We start from the raw sequence: 16,700 nt of genomic DNA, 5'->3' as shown, positions 1-16,700 counted from the left end.
CTCTGCGACTTCAACGCATGAGAAAATACAGGTGTATATTGCCTTCCTAAATCTTGGCCTAAAGGCTTTGGGTAAGGATCCAGCATAAGTCAGACTAGTAACTATTCCATTAGCTCCAGCCCAACAATAAAAGTTCGCATAAGCAGAATTTTTTCAATAAAACAAGTAAACAAACCTATGCAGCAGGGAAACCTTTTGGTCCACTCCATACTTGGCACCAAGTAGGCTTCCAGGCTGACCAAAACTAAGTTTCTGGTCTCAGGTGTTCATTGGTTCTTAAGAGTTTCCCTTTTTCATTTTTATTTTTTTTCTCTTTTTTTTTCCCCCTCCATTTTTGGATGTAGCCCAGCAGGTTTGCAGACAAAACCACTAGCGCAATTAAAGTTTTGAACATTGTGAACATAATCTAACCTTGAATCAAAACTAGAAATGAGCTCTTAGCAAAGATTTCTGTTTGGAACAAGCTCATTTTAAACTAACTAGAAATAACAGCATGGTGCTATCAAGTCCCTAAATAAAAGAAAAAGAAAAGAAAGATTCACCCTCGAAACCTACTCTTGTTCAAGGGTAGCTGAGACCTCAGACTATAAAATGGCTAATGCAGCTGACTTCAGATAGGCTACAACCTGGAGAACTTCACTGCATGCAATAAATCCTAAATACAGAAACAGGACTAATCTTAAAATCCTTAACATTTCCTAGAAAATCATCCTGTCTTTTCAGAATAAAGCTAACAAAAGTCTAAATCTCTACATCTACAGTAAGTCTAAATCTATACTTGACAGAAAAGACAAACTTCTCTGTGGCATCAGCATGTGAAATCAGTCAACCACATTATTGAGGGAAACATCCAAGTTTTAGACCACAGCTGGCATAACACTCTCATTTCCAAAAAAATACGTGACTGAATAGGAAACATATAATGAAATCAAATTATCCTTCTTCCTTCTCTGAAACATTTGTGAAACCATCTCAAACAGTCTCAACTGTCTTTTAAATACGAAAGACAAGCAGCTACACACAAAAGCAGAAACTACAGAGCTGATCTGCAACTCTGGTTTGGATGGTAATGACAATTTGCTGTCTCTGTATTGCGACCGTTATCTGATATTCTGATTTGTGCTGCTATAGAGAACGTTTAAGAAACTGTGTCAACAGATGATAAAAAATTAGTAGACTTAATTCCTAACCAGTTTTTTAATGCCATTTTGAAACAGAAAAATGTTTACCTGCTCTTCAGAAACCTCGGTAGGTGGAGGTGTGTCTTGTTCAGACGGGTGATGATCTTGGTAATTCACATTATGTCTATGACGTAAAGGAGGAAACAGTCTATTCCAGTTAATCATCCCACCCTGAAACCAGACACCACTGTCAGTGTTTGCAAAAAGAACTATAGATATTCTTAAACAAAAGGATCATTCATCCCATGTAATACAAAAGGCAAATGTTTTGAGTAACATATTTATAATTGAAACTACAAAAAACTGCTGCAGTCTCTCATGAAGTAAAAATTGGTTACTGCTTTACTAGTTATTTATTAGAAGTAATCACTGCAAACTGAAGTTTGGAAAAGTGCTAACATAAGGAGGAAAGGATGTTTCACATCCACTGTGAAAGATTTGGTTTACTACAGTGCTAGATTTCTGAGACTTAAAGACCACTGTCTTTACTGATAAGGATTTGCCTGGCAAGAGATGCAACAGCGGGTCCTGCAAGTGCTTTGCAAGACTGCTGCTGGAGTTACCCAGAGAAATAACTGGGGGTGGCGGTGGGGTGGGGGGGGTGGAGCAAAAATGAATTCTCAGTGCATCAGCAAAACCACATGAGGGAACTCAGAACAAGTCCAACCTTCAGGATACCTGTGATTTCTACTCAGGTCATTACTTCTGTGACACCAACGTGACTGTTACAGACAGACAGATCACCTCACCTAACTTCCGCATGTTAAATACCATTGCAAAATCTGGCTGTATTCCAGCACCAAAACATTTTGTAACTGCATAGTAGTAATACAAATACACAGCGGTAACGTACAGATGGTGTAAATCACAGAACTGAAACTTTCTTTTAACAACCAAGCTTCAACTCTAGTAATAAGACAGCTAGAATATAAAGTACAAATACTAAAGTACAAGCTTTATAATTGTCCAGAAATAATTAATCCTCATTTTATTAGCTTAAACAAACTTTTTTTTTTTTTTAAGGGATTTTGTATCACACCCAAACGACAGGCCCTACAAGCAGGGAAAAAGAGCAAACCCCACATCTCTTCTATACAATTTGTTAAAACATCTTTAGCAGTTTGTGTTGTCCTTTTCTTCCTCCCCTGCTCCCTTTGTTACTATGGAGAAGATCCCCCTCCCTTTCTGTATATATAGGACAGGACTTCCTTCCTCTAGTTGCTCTATTTTAGTTCTATAATGTTGTTTCTCAGAAGACCTTCCTCTTAAAGAGTTTTTTTCCTTTCTTCTCTCAGCAAGGGCTCTTCCTGACTTTATGTACCCCTAGAGCATTAAAATGTTCTCTGCTCAATCAGATCACCATCAGCTAAACCTGCTCCCAGACCTGCTGCCCACCCCCCTCCCCCCCCCAAAAAAAAAAAATAAATTGTTTATTTAGTTTTCCTGCCCTTTCCTTTGTTTTCTTCCTTTCTCTCCAGAGGAGACCCAACCAGCCCAGACACCACAGGGGGCAGTGCAACAGCACACTTAAAAAACCATTTGGAAATTTGAAAGGCTACCTTGTGAAGCGTTCCAGTCCCTTCTACACTAAAGTGCATTTTAACTTGTGAAAATGTGCACTAGCTAGGAGTCATCACCCATTTTCAAGACAGTTTCCACTGTGAGTGATTCTGAATTTAAAAAGTGATTGCCTATCTGCATTTCTGTCTTGCATACTGTATAAAAAATAAAATAAAATAAAATATAAAAAATAAAATATAAAATAAAATAAAATTAAATCCATGAGGTTTCAACCAAAGGATACAGTATAAGCCCTGCATTAGCCAAACAGTGTAGTGTAGTAAAAAGGAGAACTGGTTTGTGGTTTAAACCCAGAGAGGGATTTCAGACCTCCTACTGACACCACTGCACTACACCAGGGTCTTGGAAAATCACGTCCTGTACTTCCCCTTCTACAATTTCCCCTAACTCAGAACTATGTTGAATTTTAATTCATTAACTTCCAGTTTCTGAAAGTCTACTAAGCTCTATAGTTCAGCAAGAATACTGCACTAATGCTGCTTTGCCTGTTTTTATTCTTTTGAAAAAAACTGAGGAGTAGAAAATAATGATTCCATGGGTCATTCACATTAAATTGGTGAATTGAAAATTGCCAACAGGACTATGACACATTCCTTTGAGGCACCAGAAGTCATACAGAATCATGTATATGAAACATAAAAACTACAGTAAATGTATTTAGCAGTATTCCAGTAGATCTGAAGACTGAAATAAACATACCTTTCCAGCTGTGCCCTCAGCTTCAATACTGAGCTGCACCTATTCCAGCTTGGTTTTGCATCTTCCCTGTTCTGCATGCTGTCACCTAACACTACAAAGAGGCTTGTCCACTTCCTTACCCTAAATTTACAATACATTTCAAATTAACGTACACAAAATTCGTTACTTTCAAGAAAAAAATGCAGATTCCTTACAAAGATAACTATTTAGTTTTGAAGGTTTACAGCAAATATTTTGATAACTACAGATGTGGACTGATGTATTCAGAGAAGTTCCATGTGAAAACTGCTAATCCTTTCCCAGAAATAATAGACTAGATAATAACAAATTAGACCAAAATAGCTGTGAAAAGATCTTCTGCGATTGCCCTCGGAGTATTTCAGTTACCTTTGGAAACCGTGACAATCATAACCCATCAGTTCTTAACTATATTAATGAAGTAAGACTATCCAACATACAACAACAATCAGTATTAAAGGCTGAAACTCTTAATGGTATGTGAACAGTAGTGTTTAGGATTAATCCCAACATCATGGTCCACTTCTCATCCGTGTATTACTTTACAAACTGCACCAAACCCAGGCACATTAAGCTTCTTTATCTTACCTGCAAAAAAATTGTTTCCCCTCACAGACTTGCCTCTAATTACATGATGGACGTGCACACAGTCAGGCTCCAAAGAGCAGAGACTCAGGGAACTGCAGCTGGAGCTATGGGACTGGTACTGTGGCCAATCCCCAAGTAAAGGTACGGAAAAATTAGGAAGTGCAGCTAATGTCTTAGATCCACAGAAGATGGAGATCAAGGCTATGGATTTCCAGTGTGGATGGTGACTGTGTGAAGACTTTAAGACAACTTTAACTGTCACAGCAGAATAATACGAAGATCTATGAATTTTAGTTTGACCCAGAGCAAACAGCAAAAATGTCTTAAATGAAGTAAATATTGCAAATTCCAGTTAAAAAATGTGCAGAAGAAGATTTCTAGACCAATACTCTGCCTTGCCTCACAGAAATTATTTTGTAGACCTCATACTTTGCTTTCCAAATCCAGTTTCCTTTAGTTTAGCAGGCAAAGACTGAGTTAATCAGTTGATTGCAAGTATTTGTTACTGCCTGATAGGAGACAATCATACCAAGAAGACCATTTTATTGGTCTCTGATAAATTACTACTAGAAGTGGACTAGGAGAATGCTGGTGATGTTGGAATTTCTGTTACAAGAAGAGAACAAACAAAGAAAGATTTAAGAACAGACTGGATTTAGCGAATGGGAAAATAGCAGGTCTTCATCACAGAAAAGGCTGTAAGGAAATGCCATATTGATGACTTATTCTTGGATAGCTGCCAGGGCTTTACGTACTGAAGTTGTGCCTTATGAGGTCACATCCTTGATGTCTTTTTTCGTTTTGGGTTGGGTTGGTTGTTTTTTATGGTGTCTGGGACAATGCTATTTACAAGGAAAGGAGTATCCTCCTTTCCTACGGAATAAGGAAGAGATACTTAGAGCTAGCAAATGTCTCTGATTGTACAGTCTGCTAAAACCCCAGACATGCCACTTCTTTTCAGGTAATCTCCTTCCTCTCTTTTTGAAAAGCAGCTCTACCTGTTTCCCATATACATACCTGCTATGGCATATTTTGTGAAAACACTTCTTATCCAAAGCTTGACAATTAAAAATGCTGTATTACGGACAATTAACAAATAACCAGTTAAGCAGCTGTCACATCTGCACATATTTTAATTAGATTAATTAAAAAAAATTAAAGAAAATGCTTTCTAAAAAGTCCTCTTGAAAGTGACGCATGTGGTTAAGATATTCTGATAATGTTATCTCATATATATGGCTAATGCCAGCTTGCCATCTGTTTGCACAAACAGGAAGCACCTCCTGATATCTGTCCTGTTCACCTTTACTTAACATAACAACCGCAGAGAGAAAAAAAAAAAAAAAAAAAAAAAAGGAAATTGCTTTGCATTTCATCTTTTAAAGTAACATTTTAAAATTTGCTACTCTGGAGCAATTACTTGGTACAGACATCAATATTGTCTTCTTTCATATAAGAATTTTAAAACACATACTGAAAGCAAGAAACACTGACTTGCTTTTCAGGCATAAATTTTTCTACAAATTATTGACTTCAAAGTACACATACTGATGATAGAAATTAAGAAAAAGGCACAGCCATTAATAACGCAACGATACCTGCTACCCTGAACACTGTGTAAGAAAAATCAATGACAATGTTGAAATTTCCATTTGAATGTCTAGCCTGCCTCTTTTTGCGAGGACAAAAGACAAAACTTCTGTTTTTTTGCCTTTGCCCCCCCCCCCCCCTTTTTTTTTATTTTAATAACTCCCTTCTTTTGAAAGAGGGTAGAAATTTTACAGTATTAGTGTTCTGAGTATCGTTCTTAATGATGGAAAGAATTTTTCACCAAGGAAAGCACTCCAGGAATTTCTAATGATACTCCAATTTCCTCTGGAAATTTAACCTACAGACAAGTCTCTTTAGCTAAGAGGCTCTGTCTGACTCCTAGTTGCTGCATCCTGAACTTTGACGTCTGCATTGTCCCAGAGGAGCTCATGTGTCACAGAAGTTCAGAAATCTGCATGTGGTCTTTTCTGAAGCCTGATCAGCTATTTCCTTTGAAATCTAGGAGGAGCACCTTAATCTGGCCTCTGAAGCTGCCTGAGAAACAATGGAAGGGATTTCAGCACAGGCATGATGCCTTCATAGCAGCAGAAGCCAGAAATGCCAACGGGCAGGCACATCTGCTCCTTGGAGGCAAGGTGGGAATGGCTGCTTCTTCAACTGCATTCAAAGGAGGTGCAGGGAGTTGAGTGTGCTTCCTTGCACACTCATGCATGCCCTAGCACTTGGCCTTGTAGACCGCTACTTGTCACAAACAGGAAAGGGTGCCATAATTTGACTCAGACACATGACTGGCTGGCAGTAAGTGAAGAGCTGTGTAGGTACTCCCCAAAACTGGTGATTAGCTCAGAACACGGACAGAGTCAGGCTACTCTGCATTTAAACTGTTACAGTAAGGGTAAATACCTATTCTGTACCGAGCTGTTCATCATCGTAACATCCACTTTTTATTACTGCTGTGATGCAATAATTCAGCCATGAAGGGATGGATCGCTATGCCAAGAAGAAACATTTCATATCAAGCAGAAGCTGAAAGATGGCATTTTTGAGAACTGATGTTATTCATTCGTCCAGCATCGGGGAGGTGTTGAGCAGGTCCCTCAGACTTTGTTTGCAATAACGAATGGAGATTTGGATCTTCTCTAGACAGTTAGAGACAGGTCTTCAACTGCCTTTTCAAAGCACTTCCTTTTCCAAACTTGCAGGCTTCCCTTACTTGTGTCAGCTGTTCTTCATCCAAACTGAGCTCTTGCCGGTGCTGTGACATCACAGACACGGTCATGGCTACATCAGCTGAAAACACCCACCTATGTCATACTATTGGCACTGGGGCTTGTCAGTTTTCCCCACAGAAATCTCAGGTATATATAGAAAAGTAAGTTCCCATTATTAAAAATTAATCTTTTTAAGTGAGTGCCTTGTGAGAGGTGAAGCTGTCAATCATAATCGCCAGCTGAATTTTAAAGGAATGACATGATTTGGAGCTGTTCTTATGTTTGGCATTCAACACTTGCTGAGTGAGATAATCAGGTGGGGGTGGGGTCCAGCGTGCCAAACGCTGAAGGCAGGTCCACCAGCTTGAACACAGAGTCTATACTTAAGGAAATAATGTTAGCTCTGTTTTAGACATTTTACACAAAAAGCAGACAATTCTAATCCTTACTACATGGCGCTTTGAATGCTGACTGGTAACACTGGACTGTTACTAAAGCATGATGTTTAGACAGATAGTCCTTCATCCACCTCTTGTGCACGAACGCTTTCAAAGGGTAATAAGGAATAAGTAGAGGCCAAACAAAACTGAGAAATTAGAGTTCTAAAATTGTTTTGATTTGGCAAGCTACGATAAAACTCTGGGCACAAAAAACCTCAAAACCAAATTCTCCAATATACTAGCATAAGCATGTATTTGAGTATATAAAGGGTTGGTCTATGATGATGTAGGGGGGGGGAAAAAAACAGATCAGCATCCCATTTTGGGATGTTAAAAAATCAAGTTCTGTCTTAGGCGGCAAATAGGAGGGGCTTCCATTTACTGACATCCCAAAGCCAACATACAATGTGCCACGCCTGCAGCGCTGCTTGGCAAAACCTCAGTATCTATTTTGCCTCTCAGGGTAGTACATTAAGGAACAATTGGTGAAACCAGCCTGCAGTTGTTAGGTGCTAGCATCAGAGTCCTAATCAAAAAAACCCTGAATACTAAGATGGACCACTTACTACATGAACTACCTGCTTCTTGTTTACTACGTACCAGGGAAGATGATACTAGGAAGAAGAAATGGCCCATCTAGATTCTCTCAGTGTGGACAGGAAGGACAACAGAAGCCCTGGAATCCAGTAAGTAACCACCCCCAAAGTGGATGCCTTATTTGCCCCCTGTTCAAAGCTAGAAATGAAGGGACAGGTACAGCTAAAAAGAAACTTGCCTTCTGTAAACAGGAATTGATCACACAACAGAGAATTAAATACTCTGGAAATGCCTGGGGAGATTTATATGCCAGGCGCTCTTTAAGGGGAACTGTCTCAAGTTAAATTATCAGAGGAAAAAGATATGGAACAATCACATAGGGGAATAAACATACACTATTTCTCAAAAAAAATATTTGCTTTGAAATAAAACAGTATGTTGCTTTAGGAAGCTGTCCAGCCACTGTATCAACCACTGCTTCTCTAGGGAGATTGATTACAAATATTAAACCAAATTCTAAGACTGTAGCTCAAAAGCCCAGTCAGATGGAAAGAGAATTTCATAACTCCGGTCCAAGAAAAAAAAAAAAAAAGATAGTTGAACGTGTGAGCGGGGTGCTACCGAGGAGTAGGAGTTAGAGGCAGGCAGCCTTGTGACGGTGACATCTGGCTGCTAATGAGACACATACAGTTTATTCTAGTAGTACTACTAGTGTCTGCCAGCTTGTGGAATTGCCAATTTCCGTGAAAAAGAGACAAAAATAAAGTGGTAGTCTGTAGAAGAAATAGTCATAAATTGTTCACTACTTGGATCAGCACCCTGGAAATTCAACATTTTTAATTTCACACCTAGAATCCATGAAAAAAGGTATTCAGAAAAAGAAAACAGAAATATCTATATAGCAGTGCGTTATCAACTGCTGCAAATACATTATTGAAATGACACAGTAAAAAACCAAAGAGTTCACTCATGCCAAGATCAGCAGTATATGCAGTTTTTATACTCACAACCTTCAAGAGTAAAACTCCCTTTTTGAAATAAAACCAGGCTTATTCTCAGCACAAAGAAAACACTATTAAATAATTACAGAGAAAATGCCAGAAGAGTGACACAAAGCAAAGGATGAATTAAAGACTCCCTGCAGTCTGCGCAAGAAGATACTGTTTTCTCTACAAAAATGGAAGCTGCCTGTAATTTCAAAAAAGGCTTGGTGCGTATTCACAAATGTACATCAGCATGCAGGGGAAAGCAAGAATGAAGGAATACTGAATATAAATTTAGCCACTGCATACATGCTTCACTCATGGGCTGAAAAAACTCATAAATCACTTAGTTAACAGAATTATTTAAAAATATGATGTCAAACCTTGTACACACAAGTCAGGAGTCTGAGCTCAAAGAATCATTTTATCCCATTGGTACCCTAAGTATAGTTGTCTTTGAAATTTATGGCAACACTGCTAAAGGCAGTTTCTATTCAATTACATCACAAAAACCCAAAGTAGCCTTAGGTAACATAGACTAATTGGAATGGAAACCTAATTAGAGAAAAAGACTTTGCCTAACACTTGGCTGAAAATCTCACCCATTCATTGAGGTAAAGCAGCCTGGTAGATTTCTTCCCGACAATACCACATACATCTGTGAAACAACACAAACAACCTGCTTCCATCCAAAGTTCTGGCTAAGAGAGCAAGAGTTTATATGGACACAGCAATGTATAAAGGTTGCAGAAGGTCTTCACAGTTCAAAATGTCCGTTGAAGGACTTGTTGGTACTCAAACGTGTGAAGTTATTCAAGACAACTTTGTCAAATTGTTATCCCTCAGTGCCAGTGGGAAAGCTGAAGAATATGGTCAGGTCTAATTCTTACACTTCTTGGAGAAAGCAGAAATGGATGCTCTGGGAGTATATTCACTGAGGGATTTTTTTTCTACCGTCATGAATGAGGATAACATTCCTGAGGAGGAATTCTTGTGTCAAGAAAGTCTTTGCTCCATTAATCTATTTTTTCCCAAGGTCAGGGGTTTACTGCTTAGATACAACCAGAAGGTAAATCAGCAGCCTAGTCTCACAGTCCTTAGTTGACAAAATGTGAAACGTGCGTATTTCTCAGGATATGAGACTCCCCGTAACAATAAAGACTCTCAGTGTGCCTACCCACAGAGCATCTCTCCAGTGTCCCAGGAGAAAGACAGCTAACAAATGAACAATTAGAGGAAGTCACATTGTTATAGAAGAAATCTGGTCCTTGCAAGCAGTAGAATCTCATACAGAGATGCCATGTAATACGAACCAAAGGAATCTGGCCTCACTGAAAAATAATGGCAGCTGGAATAGATGAACAAAAGGACAGGAGGGAAAGGACAAAAGAAGCTTAAAGCAGAGGATAGTGCAGAAAAGAGGTAGTGAAATGAATATTTTCATATATAGCTGTAGGCTTATCACACAGTCTGGAGCAACCCGTGAAGCTCTTTTCTGAGCCAAGAAACTTAAGAGAAACCAAAAAGCAGGTAATATGGTGTCTTTAACATGCTCAGCATGAATGAAGGAATAAATGTTCTGTGGATACAAAAGGCACTTTTTCAAGATGAAGGGATTGAGGTTCATACACTGTCCCCTCCTGAATGGGCGCGGGGACGAGCATTCAAAGGAGAGGCAGTATTTAGTTGCCAACAGAAGGCGCTGACTACCTTTTCTGCAACTTTCCACCTTCCACATATCCATCTTTAGTGACAACTTGGGCATGACTCCTCCTGTATTTGCAATTTGGTTATCTGCCAGCCTCCCTTCTCAATAGGAAGTGAAAGTCAAGTTGACTCCCTGCTATCACACTGGTGGACAGATGCAGCTTCCCTTTTCCCACCAGGGCTTTCATTTGGGTTACAGAAAGATAAACTTTAGAAAAATGCTGAGAAATGAAAGAGATCAAGAAATAGAAAATTCAGGAGAGAAGACCAAACTGTTCATTGGTATTACAATATCGAAAGAATAAAATAGCACCCGAAGACCTCAACTACATCTTGTCTGAATGAGAAAAATGCAAAAGGCATCCATCCCTAAAATCCTATGAGCTTCATGATGCATCAGCAAATGATTACTGGTGGTGAGATGTGATGGGAGAGAACTTCCCCAAAGCAAAGAAGGATTTTGTTACAAAAGCAAACACAAAGTATGGGAAACAATGGAGGTGAAGGGGAAGAGATGATGAAAATGTGGGAGGAAAATGGCACAGTGGGGAATAAAAACATGAAAGTGATACAAAAAAGTGATCAGATAATTGGGAAAAAAGAAAATCAGGATAAATTATTTAAATTAGAGAAGAGGACAGACAAAAGAGTGGGAAAGAAAAGAACTAAGAAACTAAAGTTTTAAAAGCAGAAACAAAATAACAAGCTGGTATTTTTTAGGGAATGAATACATGTGGCACACATTTTATTCTACTGCCTCAAAAGCGGCATGAAGGTGATGCTCAGTAATTCTCCATTTGTGACAAGTTCATCATTTCTCAGGATTATTTGTGGAAGAAAAAAAAGAACAGGACGTTTTCAATATGTACACTACCATCTGTTTAAGGGCTGTATCCACAGCAACTAGAAACCAAGACAAAAATCAGTCACCAAGTAACCACACTCCCCTGAGAAACTAGCAATGTAAGATAAGTTTTTCAGTTTCTAACAACATATTTACACACAGTACCACTGAACATTTAAACACCAAAATGAGGTATATCAAGTAATTAAGTTGGTGGGTTTTGTTTAAATTCTCCCACACACTCAACCTGCTCCTCGAAATTATGGGTGTCTGACAACCCAGCACTCACACTCACAGCTCCATGCTTCAGGCTCCTCCAGACCTGAACATGTCAGCTAGAGAAAGACTGGGAAAGGTAAAGCCAGCAAAGAAATTCTGGGGTGGTTGGTGTTTGCTGTTGTTTGGGGTTTTTTTTGTTTTTGTTTTTTTTTTATATAGGATCCAAAGTGAATTCTGCTTTGGATAAAAGCGCTCAGTGAACAGCAGGAAAAAAAAAGAAAAGATAAAAAAATTCTAATCTAAATTCCATCTGTAACATGATCTCTTCAACTCCGTGGTCTTCAAATTATACCCTTCCAAGCCTCTAAATGCAAAAGTATTGCCCAAATACAGCAATTTTAAAATATTATTTTTAAATACTAAATTATTAATAAAAGTATTAATTATATAATCATATTTTATAATATATTTATATTTACATATAATAATTTTTACACAATTAATTATATGATTATAATTAAAGACTAAATATTTTTCAATTTTTAAAATATTATTTTGAGACTGAAATTAGCCTGCTTTTAATTTTTACCACTATGTCTCAGTATTTGTGAATGATGCTTTTCGTGATTTAGTTGATGGCCAGTAAATTCTGTGAGTCAAAAAAAAAGGCTGGTCAAAAGTTTCATGACATACCTTTTCTAAATAGTCTCTGCGAAACATTCATACATTGATCCCATCACCTTCTGATTGCTGGTTTCTCAGATTAGCACTATCAGTTAACTAAACGCTGCGCTCATATTAAAGGCTAAACATGAAGGTAACTTGAAAGTGTTTCAGCAACTTGTAAAGGGAAGCATCTTACTGATGTTCAAACAACGTCCATTTATTTTACTTAAACCCTTCCCCTTTTTAAAGAACTCTGTTTGAAGTCGAACATGAAAAGACATTTTCCATTTTCATTGTTCATAGCCTAAGGAAAGGACAAGATGAGAAGAGAATGTTATCAACTCCTCTTTCATCTTTTTACTGTTCTGAACTTATTTACCACTTTCTGCCAGTAAAGATGTATTATCAAGACAGTTTTTCAAAACTGGAACTGGCTTCTTCCTCCTGTCTGAAGAAACTTGGCTACACTCTGCCCAGCAGCATGTAGCCCAACATACACTTTCAACACATTTACTATTACAACAGCGACGTTCACGAAATGAGTAATTTCTAGTTCAGTTCTTACATTAAAACTGGTTAAACTGATGTTCTCATGGGAATAGAGAAAAGTAGATTGGGATCTTTCCACTTGAGGAACAATTGAATCAGATTGAAAGGTAAAGAAATCAAGGAAAACAGAATTACATTATCAGGGACTGGAAACAAAGATTCACACCCCAGTTGTCGGCCAAAGCTTTATGCCACCACACCTCTAATTCTGGCAACATACTAACGGTAACATAGCTATACCTCCTTGCACTAAGCTACCTCAAACACAAGAACTTGTGTATACAGAGCTATGTTTCAGACAGAGGGAACTCAGCAAAGACCTCAAATTGTAACTTAAATTATGAGCAACATGCATTCACATAAAGCAATGCAAGGCCTATGTTGCCTGCTAGGTTTGATAGAGTAGTAACACATATATCTAAGACACAGGAAAAAGTGAATTGAGACATCACATGCCTTGTTTGACTGCCCTACAACGGAAAGTACGTGAATATCTGCATTTGCTTGTTTGACTGAAGCAGAGAAAGTAAAAGGGCTCTGCTATTCCATTCAAAAGGAAATAAAAGCATTAAACATGGCAAACCGAAAGCCCCTGTGGTTGACCTCTATAAGAAAGTTAGAGAATTTAATTTGTGCACTTTTTAAAAAGAAACAAGCTTTATTCAATGTACATTATCTGCAAACAGAGGAGTTATGTAGACAGTTTTCAACCTGTCTGAAAAGGATGCTAACAATAAAAATACTCAGAAGAGTCAGGAGCATTTTGACTTCCTAACTTTCCACAATGGCTATTACTAAAGACTACCAAGAAGCAACCACTTTAACTTTCAGCTTCCTTTTTGGTAAAAGAATGCCACAAGTACTGATACCCTTACAGGACTGTCTGACATTCTGCTTACGCTTTGTGAAGCAGTTTTAACATATTAAGCTACATAAAACATTTAAATGGCTATTAGCAGTGCAAGTGTATGAAAAGACAAATGGAGAAGAATAAAGCAATACATTATTTTTAAGAAACAGGAACCCATACCAATATAATCCTTACAGAATGCATACCAATACCTGCTGCTGCCTCTGCCGCCTCATTTGGGCAACCTGAGACATCATGATTTGACGATCCAATAACTCCATTCTCTGCTGCCTCTGGATGTCAACTGTTGCCCCCATTCCCACTCGAACTTCATTTGTTGGTTCCGCAGATGAGAAGATTGGTTCAAGAGTCCAAGAAAATATCTTTGCTACCCAGCTGGGTACACAAAGAATTCGATGAACTTTTAATATACTGCTATTGTAGCAAATCCCAGAAACCTAAAAGCAAAAATGAAATGTTAAAAAAAAATCCAAAAAACTTTTATACACCAAATTTTCTTTGTGTTTAGCTGCAGACAGCAGTTGGTCTTTCTGTTTTTTGAAGCACTTTTTATTGTACTTACCCAGAGTTCTCAGTCAAGAATCAGAGAAAGAATAGGGGATTTCTTTACCTCCAACTTCCTCACAACTACAGACTATTACTTTCTAAAATCTGTGTACTGCATTGCCTGTGACTCAGAAAGGTGCTTGGGGTTCTTTGTTTATTTCAGAATTTAAGCTCAAACTAAGTGACCCTTTCTCAAACAGGTCAAAATTCAACAAAATTCTCATTTCTAGTAAAGGAACTGGTCAGGGTATGCTGTGTGCTGACCTCAGAAGATTAAGGCTGCCCTTGAGGATGGTGAAACATTTTAAACACTCCTTAAGAAAACAACCCCCTTAAGGCTTCTGTCCTGACCACCCAAGTGTCTCCCTTCTAGTAAAAATAAAAGCAAAACAGGTGATTTGAAGTTAAATCTAAGAATGTGTACAGCCTTATTCCAAAAGGATCCCATCTACCTTCTAGAAGAAAAAAAAAAAAGCTGAAAAAACCCAGTTCAATTAAAAACTGTCGTATTGAAAAAGCCACCTTCTGTGATGCCCTTCTCCCACCTATAAAAAAAATACCAATTTTCTGCATTCACATTTGTGCTTGCTTTGGGGCTTGATCTCATTTCAGGTTCAAAAGAAGCAAAAGAAATCCATATGCCCCATAAATGACCTACAGTCGTCACTCCATCGTCTTTTTAAGTCCCATAATGAAGGCCTAGCACTTGAGCCCAAAGTGGTCCAGCAGGAAGGCCAAAGTTCTTACACAAATTCCAAGCCTGGTTTCTACTTCATGCCATGTTTCAGTATTCGTGACTATTCACTGTCTCTTATGTCAGAAGAATTATGCTATGACAACAGAGTGAAATGAACAGGAAGAGATACGAACTCAAAACTGTAAACATACCCACACAATGCAATTACGCTAGAAGCAATGTAGAAATTCCATTTCTGGAGTTTTTGGGCACTTCATTTTGGGTTCTCCACTTTCTGGGCTATTTTTATAAACACAACAAATGCATTGCTCCATATACAAAGGAAGACAGTACAGGAAAATGCAACATTCTTTGGAAGCGGGATATTTTTCAGATTATTTACAAAGTTACTGTTAATTATCTAGTGAGATAATGAGAAAACACTCTGCTTCGGGAAGCACTGATTTTCATTTTATTCTACTTTCCTTTTGGGACTGCCGTCAGGGTTGGTTATAACACCAAACACAGGGTACCATTCTAAAATGAGAAAGAATATTTTAAACTACCCTTAACCCCTTTGCTCTTCCCATGCTACGAGGAAGGAGGTAAATAGGATGGGATAATAGGAAGGCCATAACCACTAGCATCATAATGAAGGCTGTTTTTAGCAAAATGTTCCGTATTCAAAGAAAGGTCCTGACTGGACTCCAGGAATGACAGGGCACCGGAACAGAAGCTTCTTCATCACTTCAGAAATTCTTTCATCAGCTCTAGTGAAACTGTTCCAGATGACTGCAAGCCCACAACCAAAACTTGTGCACGTCAACTGGTAACTAAGATAGATCTATAACTGCTGAAGAATGAGGAGGAAAATTCATATCACTTCTGCATGTAGTACTTGAAGCATCTACCCAGCAAGAAGGTCCCTCAGAAGCCAACTGTCTGGTTCCAAGAATTACATAGATAGGCTTCTCACTGGAGAAAACCTAGACTGTAGGACTGCCGGAAAGCTCACTTTCTTGGGAGCAAGAATTATTGAACTAGGTTGCAAATATTATGTATACATTTAATATATTATTATTTTGATGATGATTTTGGTAATTATTATGATGATTTCTTAGACACAAAATGCAAAAGCAGCACCAGAACCTACAAATTATCTTCCTTTCTCCCACCTCCCATCATTAGGCTACAGAGCCAGGCCCCCCCTTTTTTTGGTCCAAGGGATTCTGCATTCCTGGTTGCACAGGTGTAACCTGGCAGAGGAAGCACTCTTGCTCAAAATACTTTGTTCAACATCATACCGGTATATCCTCACTTCTTCGAAATGTCCCTTCCAGCTACTGATCTCTGTTCCCTCTTATCACCTACAGTCCTTTGTTAAGGTCTAATGTTTTCAAGGCACCCTAAACCTTGAACAGGTTCAAAAAGTCACAAGAACAAAACAAAGCAAGTGGTGATAGGAAAATCTACATCTCCCTGAACGCATGACAAATCTTGACACGTGTCTGAACACATTAACCACAAACAGAATCATTCTCTTATCAACTCAAGATAGAACATACAGCAAAGAGAGCAGAAGCATGTCTTTAGTGTCAGTAGTTTGGGACTTTTTTGTCTCAGAAGGGAAAGTGTACTGCAAGCACCAGCTAGTAGCTACATCAGTAAAAGAATTCTCATATATTTTTAAGTAGAGAATATATTTTTAATTAGAGACAGCTACTTAGAGAATCATAGAATCATTCAGGCTGGAAAAGACCTTTAAGATAATCGAGTCCAACTGTTAACCTAACACTGCCAAGTCCACCACTAAACCATGTCCCTAAGTGCCAC

General features: G+C 38.3%; 1 protein-coding gene across 3 annotated transcripts in view; it reads right to left on the bottom strand.

The window, feature by feature from the left end:
• The window catches only part of UBAC2 (UBA domain containing 2), a 101,078-nt gene that overhangs the window by 5,546 nt on the left and 78,832 nt on the right, over positions 1–16,700 (bottom strand). Inside the window, exons 7-8 of one of the 3 annotated variants that reach the window (XM_080376290.1) lie at positions 13,831–14,082; positions 1,230–1,352 (exon numbers count right to left, since the gene is read on the bottom strand). In XM_080376290.1, coding sequence (XP_080232416.1) covers positions 1,230–1,352; positions 13,831–14,082 — 375 coding nt within the window. The remainder of the gene's footprint in view (positions 1–1,229; positions 1,353–13,830; positions 14,083–16,700) is intronic. The other 2 variants (XM_080376291.1, XM_080376292.1) reach the window with 2 other exon arrangements.

The sequence above is a fragment of the Falco punctatus genome (assembly GCF_963210335.1).
Source record: "Falco punctatus genome assembly, chromosome: 2".
NCBI classification, from domain to species: domain Eukaryota; kingdom Metazoa; phylum Chordata; class Aves; order Falconiformes; family Falconidae; genus Falco; species Falco punctatus.
Note: the sequence above shows the minus strand (reverse complement) of the source record. Positions and strands in the feature narration are given on the sequence as shown.